We start from the raw sequence: 27,672 nt of genomic DNA, 5'->3' as shown, positions 1-27,672 counted from the left end.
AACACAAATGAGTGCCTGTGCTTGCAGCAGCTGTCAGAAGAATTCTCAATTTAAAGAATAACAAGGTTATTGACTAATAATTATTTATGACTGCTACAGAATAAAATAACTTGTATATGGTAAATATCATTTTGAATCGATTTTCCACCACTTTTATTTTTCTGTGTATCAGTACAGCAGAAGTATCCATGCATCGATATTTCAATGTATCATTTCACCCCTGCAAAGTCTACACTGCCCCAAAATCTTCATCACTCAGAAACCCCTTCAGAATAAGTTTTATAAAATTGTATGACTTATCCTTGGTGGATTCTGTCTTTATATGTTTGTATTACAGCTGTTTTTATGAATGTACTGTGTCATTGTTATACGACTTATTTGTATTTGTTATATGTACATGTATTAGACCCCAAAAATTTGTGTTTCCAGTTGGTCAACCATCCTTGTTTCTCATTGTTGACTCTAGCTGTTTATTTCCGCAAGATAAAATAAGGGGCCCCAAGTGGCCGAGTGGTCTAAAGCGCTCTCCGTTACGGATCACTGCCATCTCACCTCTGTCTGCATGGGTTCGAGTCTCGGATTCGGCCAATGTCGGTATGTGAGAAAGCTTGCCAGTAGCTTCTCGTGGGTCGGTGGTTCTTCCCGGGGTTTTCCCGGGTTCTTCCTCCACCATTAATACTGGCCGCCATGCATAGCCTATCGTGTGCTGAAAAATGGCGTTAAACCCCACAACAACAACAACAAGATAAAATAAAAATTACAAAAAAACACATTAAATATTTGTAATGTTTTTAAAACGTGAACTTGACCTAATAACCATAATTTTGAAACCAGTATAATAGGAAACATATTTTCTTTCTGGCCTTATTGCTTGTGCTGTTTTCTGATCCTACCATACTAAATGTACATGTATTATTATTACAGTACATGGATTATGGAAAATCCACATTTACACAGTGGAAAGTTTAATCCATCCATGCTGTTGTCACTATATACCCCTTAAGAATTCCATAGTCCTTGTAACATTGGCAACAATAAATGGCAGGGCAAGAGTGGTACTCTATCAAAATGGTAATTCTATGACAGCAAGGGGCAAATTTGGAACAAATGGTCATTTTTGGCAATCAAGTACTTGATGCATCTTTTTGGAAATAGAAATAGATGCAAGCACATTCATATATTTATCCTGCATTCGATAAAGAGAAAAATAAGTGAAATAAAAAGAAAACGATACTGTTTAAAGAAATTTTTTTGTAGATGTGGTGAAGGACTAGAAACGGAGGGATATAAGTGCACTGATGGCAGAAGGGTGGTGGGGAGCATCCAGTTTTTTGTTGGCAACCATGAGCTTGGCAGGAATAGTTATTAATCCCATGGTTAAAATTTGTACTTCCTTTGCTGCTTTATTTAATTTTATTTGAGTTTTTGACTAATGAGAATGAATAATGCTTTTGCATAATGATGCTACCAATTTGAAGACTAACAACAGTGTCTCTTTACAACACTCAAATTGACTGTTGATGAATGCTGAGAGTATTATCATTCCAACTCGGGGGGGGGGGGCGTATTTTTATGACCTCTATCAGTCTGTTTGTCATTCCATAACTATTCCCAACCTGAGTGGAAATTTACCAGACTTGGTTCTCACTTTGCCCATGCTGTGATTGGGCTCAAGTTGCCACCATTTGCTCATTTATACAGTAATCTCCTTTTAACAATTTTGAAAATAATGTAAAGATCCAGTATGCTACATGGCTCAATTCGACTTTAATTATAATAATCATAACTTTCGCTAGAGAAGGTGACATATATTGGCATGCAGCTAATCTTCCTTGAAGCACTAACACATGTATGCACATCTACATACTGTACAAAGTACCTGGTGGCACAGTCCAGCTGCAAACTGCACACAAGTGGATAGATGGATAATGGGCATGGGGCTATGGCATCAGCTCACATGCTTTTTGGCTGAGTAACGTAAAAACCAATGCCACTGCAAAAAATTGCAATTATCGTATATCTGACTTTTGACCTCCTCCCACAGACAAAGCCCAATTTATTTCCATGTCTGAAAGCTAAAGCAGTTTTTATTTGTTTCTCAAGCTTGCAAAATGTTTGTTTTTTGTTGTTGCTGCAAATATAAATTATTTAGGTACACACAATCAAATATGGCATGTAATGATTGAAATTGTTGTGTTTTCACATTAGCAATTATAAGTATATATTTTTCATATGTGAATATATAGAAGTTAAATAATAAGTATGAACCATATTTCATCAGTAATTGTCTATATTTTGCACTTAAAGATATACAAAATTGTTTTACAAATACTTGTAAAAAAAAAACATTTCCAAAACTGCCTGACCAAAGCAGACCCAATTTGATAAGCAGAATCCTAACATTACATTCATGAAAAGATGCCAGTGCAGTGAAGTCCAGCTGAAGATAATCAAAAATTGAAACATAGCTAAACATGTTCAGTGCTAACTGTTTCAATGAAATAATTGGTGATTACCCCAGCACTTACTAATATATTGGCTTTACAGAACAAAGTACGTCAGATAACTGTGCCTTATTGCTGATACATTGGCTTTTTGGACAAAAGTAGATCAGATAGGCAATATCATGCCCACTTGGGTCTCTTGTTGGAGGACACATAACATATGTAATGAATTTTGGGCCACAACCCTAAGGTTATGGTGCATAGGAGAGTAGGTCAGAGTCTGTGGTAGATGGAAACTTATTATTTCAAGCCATAGAAATTGCTGTAGTTTTAATTATTATATTTTTCAGGTCATGTTTGCCCTTGTTTCTGAGAAAATGGTAATGGAATCAGCAGCAAAGGATGAGCACATACAATTAGATTAAAAGTACAAGGACTTTGAATAGAACTTACATGGTGTGATGGCAAACTTTCAAGTGTCATTCAAATTCAGAGCACTTCATTATTCCCTGTATTGCTAAGGATGTGCTGGGGAGATAAAATTCCAGAGAAAAGTACAATGCATGGACAAGTGGAAATTGTTGTAACTACCTCATTGTAACATGACTGCAGTGTACTCTCAGCTGTAGGCTGGAATCATCTGTTGGTGGTTAGACAGGAATCTTCAGCGGATTTATAGACTGGAATCATCATTTGGGATATAAACTGGAATTATCATTGGTATGTAGACTGGAATCATCTATTAGTGTGTAGACTGGAATCATCTTTTAGTGTGTAGACTGGAATTATCTTTTGGTATATATCCTGGAATCATCATTTGGTATATAGACTGAAATCATCATTTGGTATATAGCCTGGAATCATCATTTGGTGTATAGACTGAAATCATGTTTTGAAAGTGTGCCTACAATGGAGGATGCATAAGGAGAATGATTTCTAGAGGAGATACAAGCCTGTATATGCTTTCATGTGAACCACATTAGAAATGGAACTTGTGTATGTCTACAGAACTTGCAGGCATTGAGAAGAAGACAGTGACTGAGAGGTTATTAATGGCTACAAGTAGTGACATAATGAAGTTGAAGAGGGCTTTCTTCATTGTTTTGGTGTTAGCAGTGTCTTTGACACTGTTAAGCTACATTGTCCGTTTTAACTCTACCCGTGGTAAGAACTTCCTTGTGTGAACTTGGTTTTTCTCTCTCTTTCCCTCTCTCTCTCTCACATCTGGAGTATAGGATCAGTCGTCTTGTGGCACACTAGTCATTAAAAGCCAAATCACCCTAAATATGACATTGAAATTAGATAAACATAAAATTTGTCCATATATCTATGAACTTACTGGTTTTGTCATTTTTATGATGTTAGAATTGTTAACCTGAAGAAAGAATTTGGACTTTGAATAATTTTATGTATTTCTTGCAGTTGGCTTTTATGTTGTGTCAGCTCATACATATAAGTCCATTTTTGTCTTCATTTTACATTGTTTCAGTTGTTATATGTTTACAGCATTGTTTTACAGTGTATCTGATAGGGATGCAAGATTGAGAGTCAAAGTTCCCCTTTGTGTCACAGCTGGGGGGTCAGATTGAGTAATAAAAAGCACACTTTAGTGTCAAAACTAGAAGTCAGTTAAAAATTTGAGGGTATCTCATGCACACATAAGAGTAAAGGGAAACACTGGTTTTAGGTATGAGGTTCATGATGGACAGGTTTCAGACTTGGGAGAAATTTGGACAATTATTTCTTCCTCAAGGCAAATGGGAGAAGTGCAAGAGTTTGGAAGAGAATTGAAGGGAAGTGCCTCAAGAACTCTCCAATTTAGCGTACAATATTTCTCCTCATTTAAAATGAAGATAGATGCATTTGCTTATATTTTATTAATCATGACATAAGAAGGGCCTTAAATACTCCTTATGATATCTAAATTGTTTTACATTGGAATTTCTCATCTGTCATTAAGTTCCGGAAAGGTATTAAGTTTGTGTTTTGAGTTGTCTTCCATGAAATATCTTGAAATATTAGTAACATTGAAAACCACTTAAAAGAATTTAATTGAAATTTCACCATTGTTTATAAGTTTTCATCTGTTTTCATTATGTTTATTTCTAAACTTCAGTGCAACTTAAGTTACCTCTTCTTTTGTTTGTCAGTTGATGCATGGTTTTTCTGTTCCATGATATTTCCAATCAATATATTAAGTCTATACAGTTCCTTGGATGTTTCTTTCTGGATCACTTTGCACATAGTTAACTATTCCAGTGTTTTTTAATGACCATGTGTTTAGGAATACAGTAAACAAAGTCAGTTGTTGTTGGGTTTAACGCCATTTTTCAGCACACAATAGGCTATACATGGCGGCCAGTATTAATGGTGGAGGAAGAACCCGGAAAGAACCACCGACCCTCAAGAAGCTACTGGCAAGCTTTCTCACATATCCACATTGGCCGAATCCGAGACTCGAACCTACGCAGACAGAGGTGATATGGCAGTGATCCATAATGGAGAGCGCATTAGACCACTCGGCCACTCGGGGCCCCAACAAGGTCAGAGCTGTATTTCAAGTCACATTGCCACAGACAAGACAGGACCAGTGGTAATCTGAGTTGTCATTCAAGTCACATTCCCATAGACAAAACTTCATGCAGATCAGTGGATGTTCATGTAAACAGTGATTTTATGATCCATCAGTATAACTGGTTGATGGGACCAATTACTGACACTGATAAAGGGATCACTGTGTATCACAGACTCGCATGGGCCCTAGCTTTGAATGCTCACTGGAAGTTCAATCATAGATCATCATCTGTTATATAGAGATAATGCATCAAATACCTTGTTCAAAAAACCGCTACAGTGGCATAGTGGTTAGAGCGTCCACCTGGGATGCTGGAGGTCATGGGTTCCATCCCTGGCCGAGTCATACCAAAGACTTAGAAAAATGTTACTAACAGCTGCTGCTTTACTTAGCACTCAGCATTAAGAGGTTAGTGTTAGGACTGGTCCACCTGGTGTCAGGATAATGTGACTGGGTGGGACATATTCTACATGTCTGCGGCATGATGCCCCAGTGCTAGATATCACTATAAACTGCCACACTGCAGACATCGTAGTTATATGACTGGAAAATTGTTAAAGCTGTGTTAAAAATCCAAATCACACACACAATCTTGTTCAAAGAGAAATGTTCTGGGGAATATATTATAAGATGGCAGAAAACGTTATTTGAATGATGTTGTTTTGGTGTTTAATCCCATTCTTCAGTGCATGATATCTATACATGGTGGACTGTACAACTGATGGAAGAAGAAGAACTTGGGGTGGGGTGAGGGAAACACCAGTAAAAATCACTGACCCACAGGAAGCTATGGTCAAGCTTTCTCACATAACTACATGGCCAAGACTAAAATCCGTGCAGACAGATGCAGTGATTGGTAAAGACAAGTACCATAGACAGCTCAAACACATATTCTGAAATTTACATGAAACAAAAGTAGAACATGGGTCAGTTTAACATATTTACGTTTGCTATAATTATTTTTTAAACATGCATTTCCCTGAAATTATGTAATCCACATACCATTCATTGATTTGTTGTGAAAAATTCTGTAGATATTTAGTAGGTGGGGTAATTTAGTCTTTAAACATGCCTTAATTTTCATTTTATAAAAATTCTAATTTATTTGCATTTTTACTTTGTCTCTGATGTATCAAGCATTGATAAAAGTGATAGAATGATAGTTTGTTATTTACTATATATTCAAATGAAGTCACGATTGCTTCATATACTTTGTGTAGAAAGACAAGTATTTGCAGTCTTTTTGCTACTAACCCAACTGCAAATTGTAATTAATGCTTTATTGTAGAGATTATGTTTGTTTTTAGAAAAAATAAAATTAGTTCATTGTCTTATTTTTCAGATGTCAATAATCTTTTTTCCTGCTCAAATATAATATATGATGCAGATAAACAGTATTTAAAATACTTTGATCTAAGAAGGAGAAATTTCATCTAGACTTTAAATAAATAAAATAGGATGTCTACTTTTGTACAGAATTTGTACTTAATGATTACTGAATTTTATATTGTTACAAGATACTCATTTTTAAAGGAGGTTTTGAAAATTAATATGTGTTAGAACTATCGGAGTATTATTTTCTTATTATGAAGGCTGTGTCATCTTTAAAATGGGTCTATTGATTTAATATTATGCACATGCATGGAAGCTTCCTAAATTTTATTTAATTTGATTTAACAGCCCTTCAGCACATTTCAGGTTATATAGAACAGGTCTCCCAGAGAAAGGATCAAGAGGAATCTCTGATTTTCTTATCCTTAATAAATTCACGGATTTTAAAATATTTCATAGCATTTAATTTTGATATAGGTTGGCTCATATGTTGGAATAGAAGGAGCCCAAAATGAATAAGATATACTGTTTTTATTAACTTATAGGAAGAAGTCAAATGGCAGTATTGTCTTGTAATACCCATCATGTAAGAATATGGTTTCTTTCACCTCAGAATGAAAAAAAACCACCTTTGTTTTTACTGAAATATGTGTTATGGATTATGCATTCATAGGAATAATACAAGATCTGAAATTTGTTCTCTCCAATAACAAAATCAGAGGGGGAACAAAATAAATATTAGGACTGCATTTATCTGTGCCTCCACCTGTTGAGAAGATATCTCACCGTGGGTCTTAAATGTGCTTTGCTTGTTACATGTACATGTAATTTGAACAATGGATGAGTGCTTTGCAGATAAAAGCAGTGGAATACAGTCATAGTATTACTAGGTATTGTGCACACTATTCTACATTAGTGCACTGCGGTGCAGCAAATCCATACTTCTACTTTATTTCTATGGCACATATTTGGAGTTCAGCAAATCTGTACTTCTACGTTATTTCTATCACACAAATTTTTATAGTTAGCAGATCTGTACTTATACCTTATTTCTATCACACTTTTGGAGTTAAACAAATTCATACTTCTACTTTATTTCTGTCACATATATTCAGAAAAGTTTTATGTTATTGCACAGCAGAAAAACATTTGCTGTTCTTGGAAAACTTAGTACAAGATTGTGTTATCAATGGACATAATGGATATCAATGGACAGAATGGATATCAGTGGGACAGAATGGATATCAGTTGGACAGAATTGATATCAGTGAGACAGAATGGATATCAGTGGGACAGAATTGATATCAGTGAGACAGAATGGATATCAGTGGGACAGAATGGATATCAGTGAGACAGAATGGATATCAGTGGGACAGAATGGATATCAGCAATTTCTAGATATTGATTGACAGAAAAGACTTTCTAGCTATTTTGGTCTTTAATTGATGTGCCCTTGTTGCAGATTGACGTGTGCTTGATGTGTAAGATTCTGAGTTTAGCTTCATTAAATTGTACAGTATTCATAAGTGGATGTCGTGACCTCCATAATGTTTTGTGTTTCAGCCCACACTAGATTCCAGCATGGATATAATGAACAGATCCAGAATGAGTTGAGAAATGAGCTAGATATGGTCCCTTCTGGTAACAGTGACAATCAGCAATCAGACCTGGTATGGCTTTTCTGTCAGTTTCACATTTGCACTTAGTTTTTTGGACACACCTAATTTTTTTATGTCTGAACAATTTTAATTGTGCTTCAGAGTTTTCAAACAGTAGCAGTCTCTAATTTAATTTTTGTTGATCCTAAATTGTGGACACACTGCATTTGCAAAATGAATTCTGTGAAGACATATACAGCCGATTAAGACTGTCAGTAATTTCTCTTTGAGACTGTCAGTAATTGCCTTGATGATATATACAGCCAATTAAGACTGTCAGTAATTGCTATGATGACAAATACAGCCAGTTTAGACTGTCAGTAATTGCTGTGATGACATATACAGCCAATTAAGACTGTCAGTAATTTCTCTTCGAGACTGTCAGTAATTGCCTTGATTATATATACAGCCAATTAAAACTGTCAATAATTGCTGTGATGACATGTACAGCCAGCTTAGGCTCAGTAATTGCTATGATGACATATACAGCCAATTTAGACTGTTAGTAATTGCTATGATGACATATACAGCCAATTTAGATTGTCAGTAATTGCTGTGATGACATATACAGCCAGTTTAGACTGTCAGTAATTGTTGTGATGACATATACAGCCAATTTAGTCTGTCATGAACGTGATGATCTTAAATCCCATTATGTTGGGTGTTCAACTTCTGGCACTAATAATGTTCACAGTCATCAAATTGGACTAAATAGTCACTTTTTTGGCATTATATACTTTGAATCAGGTGTACTTGTGTCATACTATGACACGGCTTTCTTGTCATCTAAAACATTACTTAAAAAGTGGTTATTTTAGCAGACAATGAAATTGTTGAAACCTGTGTTGTAGTCTGACTCTGCCATGACTAATTCAAAACATTTACTGTTGGAAAAGTGAATATGTATTTTAGAAATCATTAAGTTAACAATGCAGGTGCCTGTGATAGTGATATATATTTGAATTTCTTGAATGAACAAAATATAGGTAAGAGAATTAAAGTTTTTTTTCTTCTTCTAAATGACCTTATTTGTATACATAATGGGCCATTCAGTCACACTTTTTCTATTTCACGAATGAACACTAAACCAAATGCCATTATTATTATTATTATTATTATTCCTATTTCAGGCAACTGTCAGAATTACCTATTCAAAAAATTCACCATATAAATTTATGATGCCTAAAATCTGATGGAAAAGGAATTCCTTTATAGTATTTCCAATGTGAATTGTTCTTATAGGATAATTTTTTACATACATGCATATTGTAAGGAGGTAGTTAGCTCTGCTTCTTTTATATTACATACAGTCATCTGTTTCTGAAGTAACAGAGGCCAGATCTAGAAATTGAATGATTAACTTGACACCTGTGCTCAAAGACTTGTGATGTCAATTTAAGTTGAAACACTGTTCCCATTATGTTTTTCCATTGACTTTTAGTCCTAAGTTCTGTGTTCTTGCTGAATTTGGCATAGTATTTTTTGAAAATGTTAATTAATCTTTTATAAATTATTGACTGTAGGGTTGGTTCATTATCTGTTCTTGGACTAATCAAATGACTAATGAATAAATGCCTTCAAAAATTCTCATCAGAACAGGGATGGAAATTTAATGAAGATCTGGTATGTATACAGTTAACAATGTTTGTTTTTCTTAGATCACAGTGCAATTTGTTTATATTGATTTAAGAAAACTATTTTCATGCTGTTATAATGTTTGTGTGGTTTTCTTGGAGTTTTTACATAAAATAATTATGGTTGACTTACCTGACGAAGTGGGTGACTAAGTCACCTAGGAATGCAAAAATGTCTTTGCCCTGTGATTGTTTTAGATGCACATCAAATGATCATAGGTTTTGAGATGATCCTTTGCCTTAGCCAGTTCTTTCCAGCGTTATATTGTAGATCAAGGTGAAATGTAGGCATCAAGCCATCAGATAGATGGTGCTGATTTCAATTCCACCAACAGACAAACTCTTGCACATTCACAGGCATGTGTTTTGACAGCTGATTGACCTTTAACCCCTTCCCGAGTAAGTTATAACAGAGATGTATTTTATATGTCTTTGGTTATTGCAACTATCACTTAATGATAAAATGATACAAATTTGTGTTTCAAAACTTAAATAATAGTATGTAAATATCAGTTTGTGTTTTAAGCACAGAATTGGTGACCTGATTATTTTGATTGCCATGTGTGCATTATTTTCTTCATAAAATCAGATTGAAACTGTAAGTGAACCTGTCAGGGGAAAATAATGACAGACATTGATATCATATGTCTTGGAAGTACCACTTTGTTAGATTGTCTGTTTTCATCAACATTTGGGAAAATTTATTAAGGAAAATATTCAACTCAGAAAGCAGTCTGAATATAATGTTAATCAAGATTTAGCATAAAAATGCAATTATGTATATCCCAGTGTTATGGAGTTAAGAAGTGTTGTAAGGTCAAAGTTGTTTTCACTCATTTTTTGTGAAAATACACTGAAAAAAGCTGCGAAACAAAAACATTTTGCCCATTCCCTGATGCTACTACATGTATGTAGACAAAAAATAAAACCATACATTTGCAATCCTATCAATGGACTGTTGTAATGAAGCTAGATTGTGAGTGGTTACATTAACAAAGCTCCTCTTTCTAAATAGATGCCCTCATATTGGTTGTTTCAATTCGGTTGGAAAGGTAGTTTTAATTCATTCATACACTGACTATAATGCTTCATTGTGTTATCTGTGATAGTTACGGTTGCAGTTGTGTTTTATTGGCATCAAGAAATTGAGACAAACAAAATGGTATGAAGACCAGTGTGCAGTTTGCTCAAGGACATTTACAGGTGTTGTTTCAAACAAGTTCACATATATTTTTTAACTGCCATTTTATAGTGAACTTTCAGAAAGTAAAAAAAAAATCTTGTTGAAGGGTAGTTGATTAAGCGTTTTTACTAACTTGCAATTACAATACTATATTCTAGTTTCTCCTATCGGATAAAAATTCATTGTAGTGTATAGCTTCTACAAGGCTCTTAAGTATTGTGACCAAAATACACTGCCTATGAATATGATAATTTTTATACGCATACAAAATGTGTTTATAATATATATACTTGCCACCATGTGTAGCCTATCATGCACTGAAAATGACATTAAACCCAAAACAAAAACAAAACCTGCTCACTGGAATTTGACCAAACTTAACAGACGACATGACTTTCATAATTAATACAATTGATGCAGATCCGCAGTTAAATATGGCTGCCCTTACTTGAAAGACCTTAAATGACTATTTTCCAAAACTGATGAGCAGAATTTGATCATATACGAAGAAAACTTCTTGGCATGAATATCTTTATAACCGATTCGACCCCGATCCCGTCTGTAGGCGTGATGAGGCTGTACCCTACTTCTAAGCTCTGCAGCATCAAGGTCATTTAAGATGCACCAACGTGGGTGGTATTAAAAAAAAGGAGACAGATATAGCTCTAAAATGATATCAAATAATCTGGAAGTTCTAGTTGCACTACAAAATACAGAGAGAAAAACCTCATTTTTTGGACCCGCTTTTTTTTTTCACCCAAAATTTCCTCGACATCAGAATGCGATTTTGTATCCAGATTTTAGACCTTTTGGCCTCAGATCTAAGGCATACCGGTCTTAACTGCACACAGACAGGTGAACATTTGCAAAAACTAGGATAAGTTGGGCATTTGGAATAAATTGCGGTCTCCATACGAAAATGATGGGTCCATTAAGCAAAAAAAATAAAGAACTCCAACTTTTACCCTTCTGCTCATGCGCAAGCAAAATAACCAATGGAAAATGATGTTTCTAATACAACTAGGCATTAGTCTCATGGAAAATCTGTTGAAAGTCGATGTATTATGATGTATTCAGAAATAGCCCCCAAATGTCTTTCCTACGCACATTTCAGGCAAAAACGACAAAAACCTCTGGGGCCGAATGAGATAATAAGTACAAAAATGATGCTGACCCACCATCAAATATGGTCACCATTACTAAAAATAGAAACTTCTTTTCCAGAACGTTTGAATTATAATTTTATGAAACATGACCGACATGAAGACCTTCAGATTTATACAAATGTTCTCAGTGTGCCATTAAAAACCTTGAAATGATTTCTTCAAAATTGCTTAACCTTAATTTGTTCATATTTGACAGAAAGTATAAATGCATGAAGATCTTTTGAATGATGCAGATGCACCAGCAAATATAGCCACCATTACTAAAAATATATACACTTTTAAATGACTTCGACATAACCACCAAATAGGACTAGACAAAAGTTGATATACAGCATCCAAATATAAAGACCTTTCAAATTAGTAGAATCTTTAAATGACATCTCCAAAAGTGTTTAATAGAACTGGACCCAACTTGATAGATATGATGTCAGTCTGCCATTAAATATGAACCAAATTCCGTCTGAAAAAATGCTTTAGAGAATTTGACCAAACTTCTCAGAAAGCATCCTGGCTTAAAGCACTTTGTACACTAGCAACATTTACACAACTTTTATCTCCAAAAGCCGCAGCACAGAATTTGACTTTGACACAAAGCATCCTGGTATAGTGGCCTTTCAGTATTGGACAGATGGTGCTGATCTGCCTTCAAATATGGATGAAGATACAAAATCTAGTGAATACTTTGAAGCAGGTGTTTTCTTGACATATGGAATCAGCTGTATTTAAAGAAATGTAAACAGAATGCATCCTACTGATCCAGATTTCATGGTTACATGTTCTTGCATTTGGCTATTAGGCAGATAATGTCTATTTGGTGAATGATCTGAGGCCTGCATGGGTCTCTTGTTTGATTGTAGAGTCATCTCATTCGTTGGATAGGAGTGGGATGTAGAAGAGGCATATGTATATTTATGTCAGCAAATTGCTCATTATTCCTTAAGTTAGTTATATATGCAAGTGTGTAAACCAGTGTAAAATTTTGTAATTATGGCAAACTATCACTACCACTAGTAACAACATCAGCAACAGCAGCAGGATATGGATTTCTCTTTTTTCTAACAAATGTATAGTTAAGATTAAACTTTTACTTAGAACTAAGACCAAGCTGAAAAATTTACATTTCTCAATTATTTACTTCTTTTTTTTTCTCCCCAGGAAAGACAATTAAGTATTGAGGAAGAACAAAAAAAAAGATTGGAAGTGTTGAAGCAGGGATGTGAAAAACTGCAAGCAGATGAGCTTATTGCAAATATGCCAGGTCACAAGGCTCAAAGTCACATTATTGTTAATGATCAATACAAGGTTCTCTACTGTTACATACCAAAAGTGGCATGTACCAATTTAAAACGCATGTTTCTCATTCTTACTGGCAAGATGAACACCTCTGATCTCCTGTCAATCAAAAGTGCAGATGTTCACTTAACCTATGACAAGTATTTCACCTACCTCGATAATTACTCTCAGCAGGAAGCTGAACAAAGAATAAAGAGCTACAGGAAAGTCATATTTGTACGTGAACCTCTTGAAAGACTTTTATCAGCATATAGGAACAAATTTTTGCAAAACAGCACCTACTTTCACCAGAGATTTGGGAGAAAAATTGTACGGCAGTTCCGTGTATTACCTAGCAAGCAGTCCATAGAAACAGGCAGCGATGTGAAGTTTGATGAATTTATACAGTACATCATGGATCCTGAAACACAGAATCAATACAATGAACACTGGGACAAGTTTACATCACTCTGTGAGCCTTGTACAATTCCATATGATTTTATTGGAAAGTATGAGACATTTAACAGTGACATTCAGAGTCTACTGGAGATGCTTGGAGTTGCAGACCATGTTGAATTCCCCAAAAGATCGGACAGCTATAAGACAACAAAAACCAAAGACAGATTGATTGAGTTTTACAGACAAGTTCCAAAACACCTACTTAGTCAAATTTGGAATGTGTATTACTCAGATTATTTACTGTTTGATTACCCTTACCCAGAAGTTTTAAGAATCCTTAAAGATGACATTCATAGTTAGGATCCAGTTTTAATTGTATGTTGATGTTTTGATAACCCTCAGGACTAATAGGCTTGTAATAAATCTACTAGTCCTGCATTTTTTCCAGCCTCCAAAAGTAGTTTCCTACTGTTAACTATTCGCGCAGTATTGCAGTGGTTCAGAGTTGAGCTCTAATAGAACATTGATTAATATCATGGATGCTCATTAACTACAGATTCATAGGAATAGTCATAAAAACTTGAAATGTTATTAATGATGTGCTAAATGTATTCATCTCGGACTAGTGGACTAAAAATTTACATGAAATCCATGAGAATTGTATTTTATACTTGAATTTAAATTATCTTTTTTAATATTTTTGCAGTGCAAAAAGCACAGGTTTTTTTGTGCATGAATCCTATTTTTATGTAATATTACACTTTTGTAACTGAATATTATTCAGGATGCATTTAACTTGCCTATATTTACTTAACTCTGTTGACTAGAATTATCATCATGGAATTTGTATACGCTGAATTCAGTTATTTTTATGGAAAATATAAATTTTCATGGTTCTAAAGTAATTTGTGGAATGGGGAAGGATCCTATTAATTTTCACAGTAGGATAATTGTTCATTTGATATTGAAATTCACTGTGGGATAATTGTTCATATTTATTTAAATTCGCAGTGGGCTATAACAGTGGGATAATTGTTCTTTCGATATTTAAGTTAATAGCGGGCAAATGTTTCATTTGGTATTAAATTCACAGTGGGATAATTATTAATTTAGTATTTAAATTCACATTGAGGTAATTATTAATTTGGTATTAAATTCAGTGGGATAATTGTTCATTTGGTATTTAAATTCAGTGGGATAATTGTTCATTTGATATTTAAATTTAAGGTTTGTAGCAATAAATTTATACATAATAAAAATAATAGAATTCACTGTAATTTACAGTATTTTTTAATTACATAAAGTTTTCCGAAATCATTTTTATGTGATAACATTAATTTTCATAATCTCTATAATATTATTGCTTTTTGAAAATCAGTGTTACATATATGAGATCAAACAAGATCAGCTGTTTTGTTATGCCATAGTACCTTGAATTGGTTTTAACCTTTAGATCGTAATTTGAATTGAATTTATATTTTACACACATTAAAAAAAACTATTTCTGAATTCACTTTTGACAGCTGTTTCTCAGGTACTGTTTTTGTTGCTTTTGGTGTCAAAGAAAGTTGCTGACTTTTAAGGACATATAGCCATATTAAAAGACAGTATCTTTGTTGCATGAAACCATTGGTTGCATGAAAAAAAATCTCAATAATTAGTGACTTTTGAAAAATTGATGTTAAGTATCATGGCCTTTGTTTATTTGCATTTATTTTTTTCAAATCAGAAATCCACATTGCTTTGTAAATGTCTTGTTTTTTTTGGCATTGTTCAATGGATAGTTTACATTGACTTTTAGATAAAAGATATTGCAGAATGATTTTACTTTTTTTTTAATAGTTGCTTAGGCTTCCAGGGATTCAGACACACTGCTTTAAGGAAATACAGAGCATTTCAAAAATGCATTGACAATTTTCCACTCATATCTTTGTACCTGCCACTAATTTACACCCATCTACACTGTCTAATAATATCCAGGTGTTAGAGGTGGAGTTGGATAAAACCCTAACTGTGGTGTGGAGTGTTAAGCTTTGAGCTATTACACATGACATTTTATATGTGTGTGTGTCTTCCATGACTGAAACAAGAAATTTAGGTGAAAAAAAGAGTTGAATTTGTGTAGCTATTATAAATTATTTCAGTTTACATACTTGGTTGGGCAACATTGAGTTAAACTGTGTGTCATGTATAGCCTATCATCCAGTTTTATGTTAATAGCATTCTAATCTTTTTTTTTCTCTCTGTAAATATCATAAATGTCCCTGTTGCCTGTTTGATTCCACTTATGATGCTGGTACTTTAACTTTGATATATGACATATAACAAGGTTTTTTTGGCTCTCAGTATTCTGGGGTTTTGTGCTGGAAGTTGACTAGTCAGTTTTTTAATAGTTGTAATGTACCTGAAAATAGTACAGGGTCAGCTTGCTGTTTTGCGTATTTTGTAAGCTGAGGCACTGGCTATAGTGGATTAATAGGACTTAGGACCATACTGTTAAAAGTATCCTTCCACAGTCCCTTGTCACAAACTTTGCCTTAGCTAACAAACTTAAATTGGACCTTTTGAAAATATTTGCAATGTAGCTGCCTTTGTTTGCATTACTTGCACATATACAAACAGTATATATATGTATGTGTGTGTGTGATATATATATGTGTGTGTGTGTTAGAAGACATGATCTCATTATAAAGATAATATATCAATGAATGTCGCTGTCAGTTCAAGGAATAGTTTCATATAATGTTATGTATATCTAATTTGCATTGTTTGTTAGCTTGTTTGATATATATATGCTAAAGTAATGTAATATTATATGTTGGATATAACTTAGTCCAAAATCAGGCTTATTTTCAACTTGACAGGAATTATTTTTATTTTATTCTTTAAACTAATAATACATTGCTAAAATATGCTCTTTGTCTATGGGTATATTATTATTATTATAATTGTTAAGAGAAGTAAACTTGTTTATTTGGGTCTGGGTCTAGGTTATTGAGATTCCCCTGGTGTACCTGACAGTCCAGGATTTATATTATAATTTTAGTAACATATTTTCTAAATACAGCTAACATTTTATTTTGTAAACATTAAGAGCTTCCCAAGAAGGTTATTTTCCATTAGATAGTAGTTTTTGTTGTTGAGAAAATGCTAATTATGACCTGAGGTCAAGTAGAGGACTATTTAGTCTTGTAACTGGAAAAATTCTTCATTCATGCTTTAACATCCAAGCAGAATAAAGTTATTGTTGTGTACAGTATTTCATTAGAAATTATTCAAATTATTTCTACTCTGGAAATACAAAAGTGCTCAGATAACATTCTTTAAAATAGAGACTTGAATTTATAATGAAAATTTCAAATAAGGATTTCCTCTTGGGTTGTATTATTGTGATCTAACAAAAGACTTGGCACATTAACACTTTACAAGCCATCACAAACACATCAGCACTTTTAGCATTGGGCTTAATTTAGATTTCCACCAAAGTTTATTCAGAACTTTAAATTATTACAACTTGTGTCTATAGTTCTAGGATTATTTTGGGATTTAATTCATAATACCGTAAGTTTTTCATTTTCACATTGTATTCAGAGGAAATTAATCATTTGTTGAATTCTACAAAAGGTTGTTGCTTTTCACCCTGTTCTTATTTTAAGAGCATGGACTCGTAAAAATAAGCTCAACATTGATCTTTTTCTGTCTATCTCTTAATCTTTATTTGTGCAATTATGGATTGTGTTATGGTAAATTTTGTGTCAGATGTTTATGAATATGTAATTTTTAATGTGCTGTTTATTAATAACATTTGCATTTTTGCATTTTTTATATGTGCATTGTGAATTTATACACACATTGGCTGCTGAAGTATGTCTTCTCTTACAAATAGTTCTAACAAGTTATGTCATTTATTTAAAAAGGGGTGAAATCACTGTGATGGGCTTATTAGATGAAATGTGTGCTTCAGACAAACAAAAAACAATGTTTATGAGTTTCTTTAGCAATGTACAATAGAGCCTTTGCAGTTCTGCCAACCCTCATGATTTTGGCATGAATTTCATGACTCTCGATAGCGATTTGTGCTGAATGTAAAAATATTATTAATTCACTAATTCTCAATCGGCGTAAATCATGAATAAAATAATTTTTATCCCATTAAGTGCTAATCAAACTAGCATCAGTGGTCACTGTTACCCATAATGGTCCGGTATTGCTAGTCACAATGTTAGTAGAACTATATCCATTTGTTACAGTTTGCCTGTAGCAAACATTGTAAAGTATATAATCTGTATTTAAAACACATGTTTTACATTTTTCCTTGAGGGAAACTGGTGCCCAACTGATTGTTTTTAAAATGGCACGTGTACATACTCATAGCAACTGTCATTTATTTAAAAAACACCAAATGAAGACAACTTTTTCTTGTTTAGGAATTTTTCAGATATTGAAAGATTAAAATGTATCGTAATTTGCTTGAGTTCATATTTTTATGCACATGTGCCAACACCACTAATCATTAATTTGATGTTTCATCTTATGGATTAATACCATTTTACCTCCACAGAATAACACATGTATTCCTCAAAAAGTGAAATATAGCCTTGCATTCAGCCATCGAACATCAATGTATTATGTTTTTCATACAATATTTACAAATTTTAGAATTGGGAATGTGCACAGAGGCTCAGATTGTTGCTTACAATTTACCAGTCATACATGCACTATATAATAATATTATTATATAGTACATGTATGACATAATGAATTGTAAGCAATGATACGAGCCCTGTGGGCATGTGGTAGAACTATGTGAAAAAAGCATACAGCTTGCAAAAAGTACATAGATATTGGAAAAATGAAGAACATCCAGCTCTGGATTACTTTGAGTCACCAACTCAAGTCCTGCAATCTACCAATGCTGGAATACTTTATGTCACCAACTCAAGTCCAGCAATCTACCAGTGCTGGAATACTTTACGTCACCAACTCAAGTCCTGCAGTCTACCAGTGCTGGAATACTTTATGTCACCAATGCTGAAGCATTGTTTGTGAGTTTTCTTGTTAAATATAACTTGCCTTTCTCAGTTGGAGATAGCAACAGTGACAGTGAAAGAGTATTTCCTATTGTAAATAAAATTAAGACAAACTTTAGTGCCTCCTTAGGTGCTGAAATTTTACCATAGCCCAGTTGAGGAAGTTCAAGTCTCCCACAGCATCATATCATGACAAATAGAGTTAAGTTCGCGTGTAACAGTAAATTTGGCTGTAAATAAACTTGTACTTGTAATCAGCATAAATAATATGTTTTAGTCTTATTTTGGGATTTTCATATAATGCAGGGCTGACAAACAAAGTGGACAGAGCTAGTGTGATTGTATAATTTTTCACTACTTGTGTTAAAAATTAACAAATTTTTATCTCTCTTTTCAATAACTGCCAGTATGGAGGCTTGGTAGCTCTGCCTTTGGGACAGATCTAAGTGGTAGTGGGGAAAGCTACAAATATTAAAGGAGATAACATTGGGATAGATCCAATTGGTAGAGGGGATGACATTGGGGACATCTTCAAGTTGTAGAGGGAATAACATCATGGACAGAGCCAAGTGGTACAAGAAATGACATTGAGGACAGATCCAGGTGGTACAAGGGATGACATTGAGGACAGATCCAGGTGGTACAAGGGATGACATTGTGAGTTTTCTTGGCAGAGGAGATAACGGGATAGATCCATTTGGTAGAGGGTATGACATTGGGGACAGATTCGAGTTGTAGAGGGAATACATGGACAAATCCAAGTGGTACAAGGAACAACATTGAGGACTGATCCAGGTGGTACAAGGGATGACATTGGGGAAAGACCCAGGTGGTAGAGGGCATGACAATGGGCACAGATCCAGCTGGTAGAGGGATGACGTTGGGGGCATAGGGCAGAACGGTGATGTGGGCGAATTTATAAAGGTACCCCTATTATTATGTCTTGCAGGAGATGACATTAGGGGCATAGGGCAGAACAGTGGGGTGGGGGAATGGATAGTGGTACCCCATTATTCCATCTAGCACATTTGGTTGATAAGGATACCCCATTATTCCATCTAGCAGGAGACAACATTAGGTGCATAGGGAAGAACAATGGGTTGATGTAATTGATAGGGGTACCCCATTAAACTGTCTGGCAAGAGTCAACATTAGGCGCATAGGGAAGAAAAATGGGGTGGTGGAATTGATAGGGATACCCCATTATTCTGTCTTGCAGGAGTCAACATTAGGTAAATAGGGAAGAAAAATAGGGTGGGGGAATTGATAGGGGTACCATATTATTCCATCCAGCAGGAGTCAACATTAGGTGCATAGGGAAGAAAAATGGGGTGGGAGAATTGATAGGGGTACCCCATTATTCTGTTTTGCAGGAGACAACGTTAGGTGCATAGGAAAGAAAAATGGGGTGGGAGAATTGATAGGGGTACCCCATTATTCTGTTTTGCAGGAGACAACGTTAGGTGCATAGGAAAGAAAAATGGGGTGGGGGTATTGACAAGGGTACCTCATTATCTGTCTAGCAGGAGCCCTGAGCTAATTACTTACAATTGGTATATGTATACATTGGAAGAAAGCAACCTATTTCCTTGTGCCTTCGTAAACATTTTAACCTTTTTTCATCCTTTTTTATGATACTTACAGAGCTGTTGGTTAAATATTGTACTTGAATCTATTAATTTCCAAGTCTTTGATCTGTGCTTCAGGTAAATTTACTAAAGGGACTTGGAAGATAAGTATTTATTTTAAGTTGAAGAATTATGTTAGCAAAATAAACAAAAATAATTTTTTGAACCAGTGTAGTGTAAAGTGGTTGAAATAATTTAGAAGATAATTAAAGAGGTTATTGTTGAACATTCAATGCTTACTTGATTGACATTCATATTTAATGTCCATTGAGTATCCCACAGAGTGCATTGCATGCTGCTTACTTTAGTGACAAGTCATATTTAGTGTCCATTGAGTATCCAACTGAGTGCATTTCACACTGCTTATTTTATTGACATTTCATATTTAGTGTCCATTGAGTATGCAATTGAGTGTATTGCATACTGTTTACTTTATTGATATTCATATTTTAGTGTCATATTTTAGTGTCCATTGAGTATCCCATAAAGTGCATTGCACACTGCTTACTTTACTGACAATCATATTTAGTGTACGTTGAGTATCCCATAAAGTGCATTGATCACTGCTTACTTTACTGACAATCATATTTAGTGTCCATTGAGTATCCCATAGAGTGCAGTGCTCCATGCTTACTTTACTGACAGTCATATATTTAGTGTCCTATAAAGTGCATTGCACACTGCTTGCTTTACAGTCATATTTAGTGTCCATTGAGTATCCCATAAAGTGCATTGCTCACTGCTTACTTTACTGACACATATTTCTATAACTGCACATTTCTATAAATGTTTTGTGTTGGATATTTTTGTCTGTTTAGTAAAGACTACATTTCTGTCACTATTTTGTATTGGATATTTTTGTCTGTTTGGTAAAGGCTACATTTCTAGAACTGTTTTGTGTTGGATATTTTTGTCTGTTTAGTACTGGCTACATTTCTGTCACTATTTTGTGTTGGATATTTTTGTCTGTTTAGTCAAGGCTACATTTGTATAGTTGTTTATGTTGGATATTTTTGTCTGTTTACTAAATGCTACATTTCTATAACTGTTTTGTGTTGGATATTTTTGTTGTTTAGTCAGTGCTACATTTCTATAACTGTTTTGTGTTGGATATTTTTGTCCCTTTAGTCAAGTCTACATTTCTGTGACTGTTTTGTGTTGGATATTTTTGTCTCTTTAGTCAAGGCTACATTCATAATACTGTTTTGTGTTGGATAGTTTTTTCTGCTTAGAGAAGACTACATTTCTGTCACTATTTTGTGTTGGATATTTTTGTCTGTTTAGTAAAGGCTACATTTCTGTCACTATTTTGTGTTGGATATTTTTGTCTGTTTGACCATAACCATAAGCAGATATGACTATCTTATAATGCCATGATCCATAGTTTGTATTAAATGCTGTGATTTAATTTATTTATATGGTTTTTCATTATTTAAAGACAGAATAGATGATTGTTGACATTGATGGATTGTGGAAATGTATCCTATTGCCTTCAGAGATAATCGTTTGTTGGGGTTTTAAATTTGTGGTTTTGAACAGCCACAAAGTTCATGACAGTTGATTCATCATGAAAATAGGTTTATCTATCAATGGCATTGATTGGATACCCATTATGATAAGATACACATCTGAATATATATCAGTGGCATTGATTGAATGCCCATTATGATAAGACACTTATCTGAATATCTATCAATGGCATTGATTGGATATCCATTATGATAAGATACCCATCTGAATATCTATCAATGGCATTGATTGGATACCCATTATGATAAGATACCCATCTGAATATCTATCAATGGCATTGATTGGATACCATTATGATAAGACACCCATCTGAATATCTATCAATGGCATTGACTGGATACCCATTATAAGACACCCATCTGATTATCTATCAATGGCATTGACTGGATATCCATTATGATAAGACACCCATCTGAATATTTATCAATAGCATTGATTGAATGCCCATTATGATAAGATACCCATCTGAATATCTATCAATGGCATTTATTGTATACCCATTATGATAAGACACCCATCTGAATATCTATCAGTGGCATTGAATGGATACCCATTATGATAAGACACCAATCTTATTATGTATCAATGACATTGACTGGATACCCATTATAATAAGACACCCATCTGAATATCTATCAATGGCATTGGTTGGATACCCATTATGATAAGACACCCGTCTGAATATCTATCAATGGTATTGATTGGATACCCATTATGATAAGACACCCATCTGATTATCTATCAATGGCATTGACTGGATACCCATTATGATAAGACACCCATCTGAATATCTATCAGTGGCATTGATTGGATACCCATTATGATAAGATGCCCATCTGAATATTGACAATCTCATTTTACCTTGTGTAAGATAATAATTTTGTTAGCTATTATGAAAACAGCTACTTTGTTCATACTTTTGATTTTACCGTTATGTTACATCTGACTGAGTAAATTTTTTCTTGTCTAAATTAAATTTAGATTCTACCTTTCTGTCTACATTAAATTTGGAATCTAAGTTTCTATCTATATCAAGTTTAGATTCTACCTTTCTGTCTACGTTAAATTTGGATTTTAAAACAAAGTTAACAGTTATCCTAGAATGAATCCATGGACTTCTATCTGCTTACCAATTAGCTGCATATTTTGTATGTATATACTGTGAATGTGTACAAGTTTTAACATGTATACTGAACTATGTATCATTAAAGATCATGGATTTGTTCTTCTCTATGGGTTAAATTTGTTGCCAGTTTCATATATGTTTACTAGTGTGTATTTTTGTATATTAAGAAAACCTGACCAATGTTGGAAATGTAAGATGTAAGGTGAATGCAACCAATTTTGTATGAACTTATATTGTTGACTGTTATGTCTTACCAATCATGTGATAAAAATGGAGTTTGTTTAAGTACTTCTTTACCTTGCTTTGCCTGCTAGCAGAGGCTTGTTATATGGGACCTTAGTTTTGATGATCCCTATAAAGGACCTTGGTTTTGAGGATCCCTGTAAAGGAGTTAGTGTTGGCATCAGGAATATTAGGTAGGCTTTTTATATTTTTATAGTTTCCAAAAGTCCCCAACTTTTGTAGGGATTATTGTCATAAAAGAGTTTGGCAGAGTAACTGTCTATACCATTCAGAGTTACTGCCCATGCCATTTTATTATCCATGCAGAAGTTATAAACTAAATTGATAAGTCTTGAACAACATTTGGTTTAACTTCTTTTATGCATGTCTCAAAGTTTGAAGAGGTAGATATCCTACCTGAATTGAATTTTTTCATAGCAATCCATTCATCCCAATTTTAAGAGAGTGTAAACTGCATTGCAGATTATTTAAAAAGTGGAGATGGACATCCCAAACAAATTCTGACCTTTTTTTATATCAGACTACAAATAAAACATTATAGTCAATGGAAAAAATGTAATTAGGAAAATGACCTTTAAAGTTATAATAAATTTATTTCAGTTCATGGAAAATTAAATTATGTATTTTGATGAATTTCAATACAGCTATGTTGTTGAGCTCAATTCATTCTCATAAGAAGTAAATAGTTTTGAAAAATCCATTTTGGTTGTTTAATAGCTATGGAAGGAAATTTATATTGTTTTATTATAGTCTTCAAATATTGTGAGCATTAGGTTTCCTTTTAATTTAAACTTAAGTTTGACTCTTATTGTGAAGTTGTTGAAAAAAAAAGGAATTAATGTTTCTCTGTTGTTGACTATATAGAAATGTAACTTAAGATGAACAGAAAGTTCAAACAAAAGAAAGATCTTTGTTTATCAAAATGTTGATTGCCATTCTGAATGGAAAGTATATTTTGCCACAGTCTATTTATTCAAACAGTTCTTTGTTGTCATAGCACAAATTCAGTCTGAAAATAAAATTTATCCTTCTGTATTTACATCATCAATGATTTGTGTTTATTCACATGCAAAAAGATTCATAACATTTTCATCTGTCAATGTCATCACTAAAATAATACAAACAAAAATCCTTTAAATCACTAACCAGATATCATGCAATAAGTTTTGGTGCAGGCTTTATTTTGTATATATTTTTGTATCGTTCATATGACATCTTCCTATGTAACTTTATTATTATATTAATATATATTTGTTTGACCTATATCTAAAAGAAAGCTTTTTTTATAATTTTTTCATGTTCTTTATGAGGGGAGTTGTTATGTATATCTATATTTTGTCTTTAACTTTTTTTCCATGACTGTAAAATCCATGAGCTATACATAGGTTATTGACAAGTTTTAAACTCAGTTTTTATAATGAGCCTGTTTACAAGTTTGGGGTAATTTCCCACTGTATGATTAGGTCATTTGGGTTCTGGTGTAATTTGTGGATCTATTGTGAAGTATGTCACATGGGAGGTATTGCATCCATTGTTCATTGGAATTGCAAAGTGCTCATTGGATTTGGACAGAAATATTATTTGGTGATTATTGTGAATTCATTCAAATGTCATTGTGATACATCAAGACAGTTGGCTCCTAAGCATATTCAAGGATATTAGTAATCAGCACCGTAGAGGCCTGTATTTGATCGGAACACTATTCGTTTTGACTGATGTTAGAACTTTTAAGGATTATTTTGGATTTAATTCATAATACTGTACGTTCCTCTTAAATTTTCATTTTATAACATAGTTGAATTATTTGTTACATTTTTTTCCCAAAAAATGTTATTTTGCTTTCTTCTGTTACTTTATATAAGACCATAGTCTTAACAGGTATCAAAGGCATATTTTGCTTATTTTATTCCCTTACAGACTGATAATTACACAGTGATTGGGGATATCAATGGCGTATCTTACATCCTTATAGACTTTGATAATTAGGAGCCCTGAGTGGCCGAGTGGTCTAAAGCACTCTCTGTTACAGATCACTGCCATCTCTCCTCTGTCTGCGTGGGTTCTAGTCTCTGATTCGGCCAATGTGGGTATGTGAGAAAGCTTGCCAGTATTTTCTCATGGGTTGGTGCTTCTTTCTGGGATTTTCCCGGGTTCTTCCTCCACCATTGATACTGGCCACCATGTATAGCCTATCATGTGCTGAAAAATGGCATTAAACCCAACAACAACAACAACAACTTTGATAATTACACATTGATTGGAGCTATTAATGGCATATTTTACGTCCTTACAGACTTTGATAATTACACATTGATTGGGAATATCAATGGTGTATTTTACATCCTTACAGACTTTGATAATTACACATTGATTGGGGAAATCAGTGGTGTATTTTACATCCTTACAGACTGATTATTACACATTGATTGGGAATAGCAATGGCGTATTTGACATCCTTACAGACTTTGATAATTACACATTGATTGGGGAAATCAAAGGCAAATTTTACATCCTTTCTTACTTTAATAGTTACGCATGGATGTGTGTATGTGGCGCAACCATTACATGGATGCTTCCACCGCCATACCAAAAACAAAAATAAGCACCATTTGAAGAAGCATATGAAATGTAGATTTAGAACAAAATAAAAAGAGTGACAGCTAAAATAGAGAGAAATTTGATGCTTTTTCCACATCTTGGGTACTTCACCTCTGGTACTTCATACCATATTTGAACAGGAAATAAGTGAAAGTTCAGGGTGGATTTTTGAAATATCGATCAATAAATAGAACCTCATATATAGTTTTAACTGACTGATAAAAGTCTTGCTTATATGTGAAAAATAGAGCGTGCAACTGATTGTGTCTGTGCAGTGGAATCTGCTAAATACATATGCAGATAGAACAGCAGTATATTGGTTGGTCACATATTTATTGTGTCTCAGATGCCCTATAATATTACAGTGATATGTTTATTTGATTTAATTTATATTTGATTTAATTTAATTGTTTGTTTGTTTTAAAAATCTTTATTCCATCACATGATATTGTAAATTTGTCTAGAATAGTTCAGAGGTTTTTTTACTTTTAACATAAACAACTTTATAGAGGCATTGTATCAAATGTTGACCTAGTTCCTAACCTTGATTCAGAGCCAGTATAGGGTTCTAGCAAACAATTTTTTTTAAAAAATTTGTTAAAAATCTTTCCTAAAGTAAAAATCATTGGTTTTAGTAAAGGCCATACTGGGAGTATGCGATGTTAGGCATGTCAAAAGCTTCTATCTTGTTCTAGAAACATGATCATGTGACCCTCATACGGGAATCCGTTTTGCATCTTAAATTAGTGTATAACTGTTTCCTATGGAGAATTTAGTTAGTCGGGCTTTAAACCATTGACACTTAACATTGTTTTGTTGTGACCAGTTTGAGTTGAATTTTTAATTTTTCTTCAAATTATTTGTATTCCAAGAGATTATGTTTCCCTGGAAATACTTGTGCTTTGAATAAATTCTTTTACAAGAACAGTTATATAAATTTAAACAGAATTCAAACACTGGAATAATACTTTCTGTGATTCAATAAAGAACTGTTGACACATCAGTATGACCCTGACCACAGCATATGTCATCGCCTTCCATTTTGAATTTCATCGGGATTCAGACTCAGTTTCATTAGGACATTTTATTACTAGGACTTCATTTTTTTAATTTGTGGACCATCTATGGATTTGTCTTGTATAACCATAAGTTCTTTTTCTCATTTTTCCCTTGTTTTTATAGAAAAATAAATTATTTGTTAAATTTTACAGAGCTTGTTGTCTTCACTCTTTTCTTGTTGCGTTTTGTAAGAGCCTAAATGTAACAACAGTGCACAAAAAATGTAATTAAAAAATTAATTTGAATATGACATATATATAAACGTTTGTGAAATAGCCGCAGGTAACACGTTCGAGCCTTTAGAGTAGTGGAAAAAGGAAAAGCTAAGCATATTGATAAACTTTTCTGTCTTAAGGAATTGAAAAATACCATTGTGTTCGCATAAAAGACATTCATATTTGTATCAGTTAGTAAGCAAACATGATTGGGAGAAATATACATGTAAATAAGGCTTGGAATTTGTTAATGCACCAGAAAAGTAAGTTGACAGTGTTACAGTGAATATAAATTTTATAGATATGATACCTGAAAAGGAATCATTAGTCAAATTTAAGAAGTATCATCATATATTAAAAGTCTTTTATTGCGATTTCTGATATGTCAGTATACCGTACACTTCCTTAATTACGAGTCAATCACCACAGTATTGTAAAAATAGTACTATTCCGATCAATACACAGCTAAGCACATCCCATGTTGACATATGTATGCCATGTCAAACAACAGATATTAGAAAGATACTGATTGCATGCAGATGTTTTACTAGCGGATGGGTAAGGAAGCGAGACCAGTCTG

General features: G+C 33.7%; 1 protein-coding gene across 2 annotated transcripts in view; it reads left to right on the top strand.

Annotated features, from left to right (window-relative positions):
* Positions 1-27,026, top strand: part of LOC149788545 (carbohydrate sulfotransferase 11-like) — a 30,107-nt gene extending 3,081 nt beyond the window's left edge. For both annotated transcript variants that reach the window (XM_089974573.1, XM_089974572.1), the window contains exons 2-4: positions 2,795-3,608; positions 7,915-8,021; positions 13,148-27,026. In XM_089974573.1, coding sequence (XP_089830699.1) covers positions 3,443-3,608; positions 7,915-8,021; positions 13,148-14,023 — 1,149 coding nt within the window. In that variant the 5' untranslated portion in view covers positions 2,795-3,442 and the 3' untranslated portion in view covers positions 14,024-27,026. The remainder of the gene's footprint in view (positions 1-2,794; positions 3,609-7,914; positions 8,022-13,147) is intronic.
* The last annotated feature ends 646 nt before the right edge of the window (positions 27,027-27,672 follow it).

Source organism: Sinohyriopsis cumingii, chromosome 11 (genome assembly GCF_028554795.1).
Source record: "Sinohyriopsis cumingii isolate HCF-2022 chromosome 11, ASM2855479v2, whole genome shotgun sequence".
Classification (NCBI taxonomy): domain Eukaryota; kingdom Metazoa; phylum Mollusca; class Bivalvia; order Unionida; family Unionidae; genus Sinohyriopsis; species Sinohyriopsis cumingii.
This window is presented reverse-complemented; position numbering and strand designations above follow the sequence as displayed.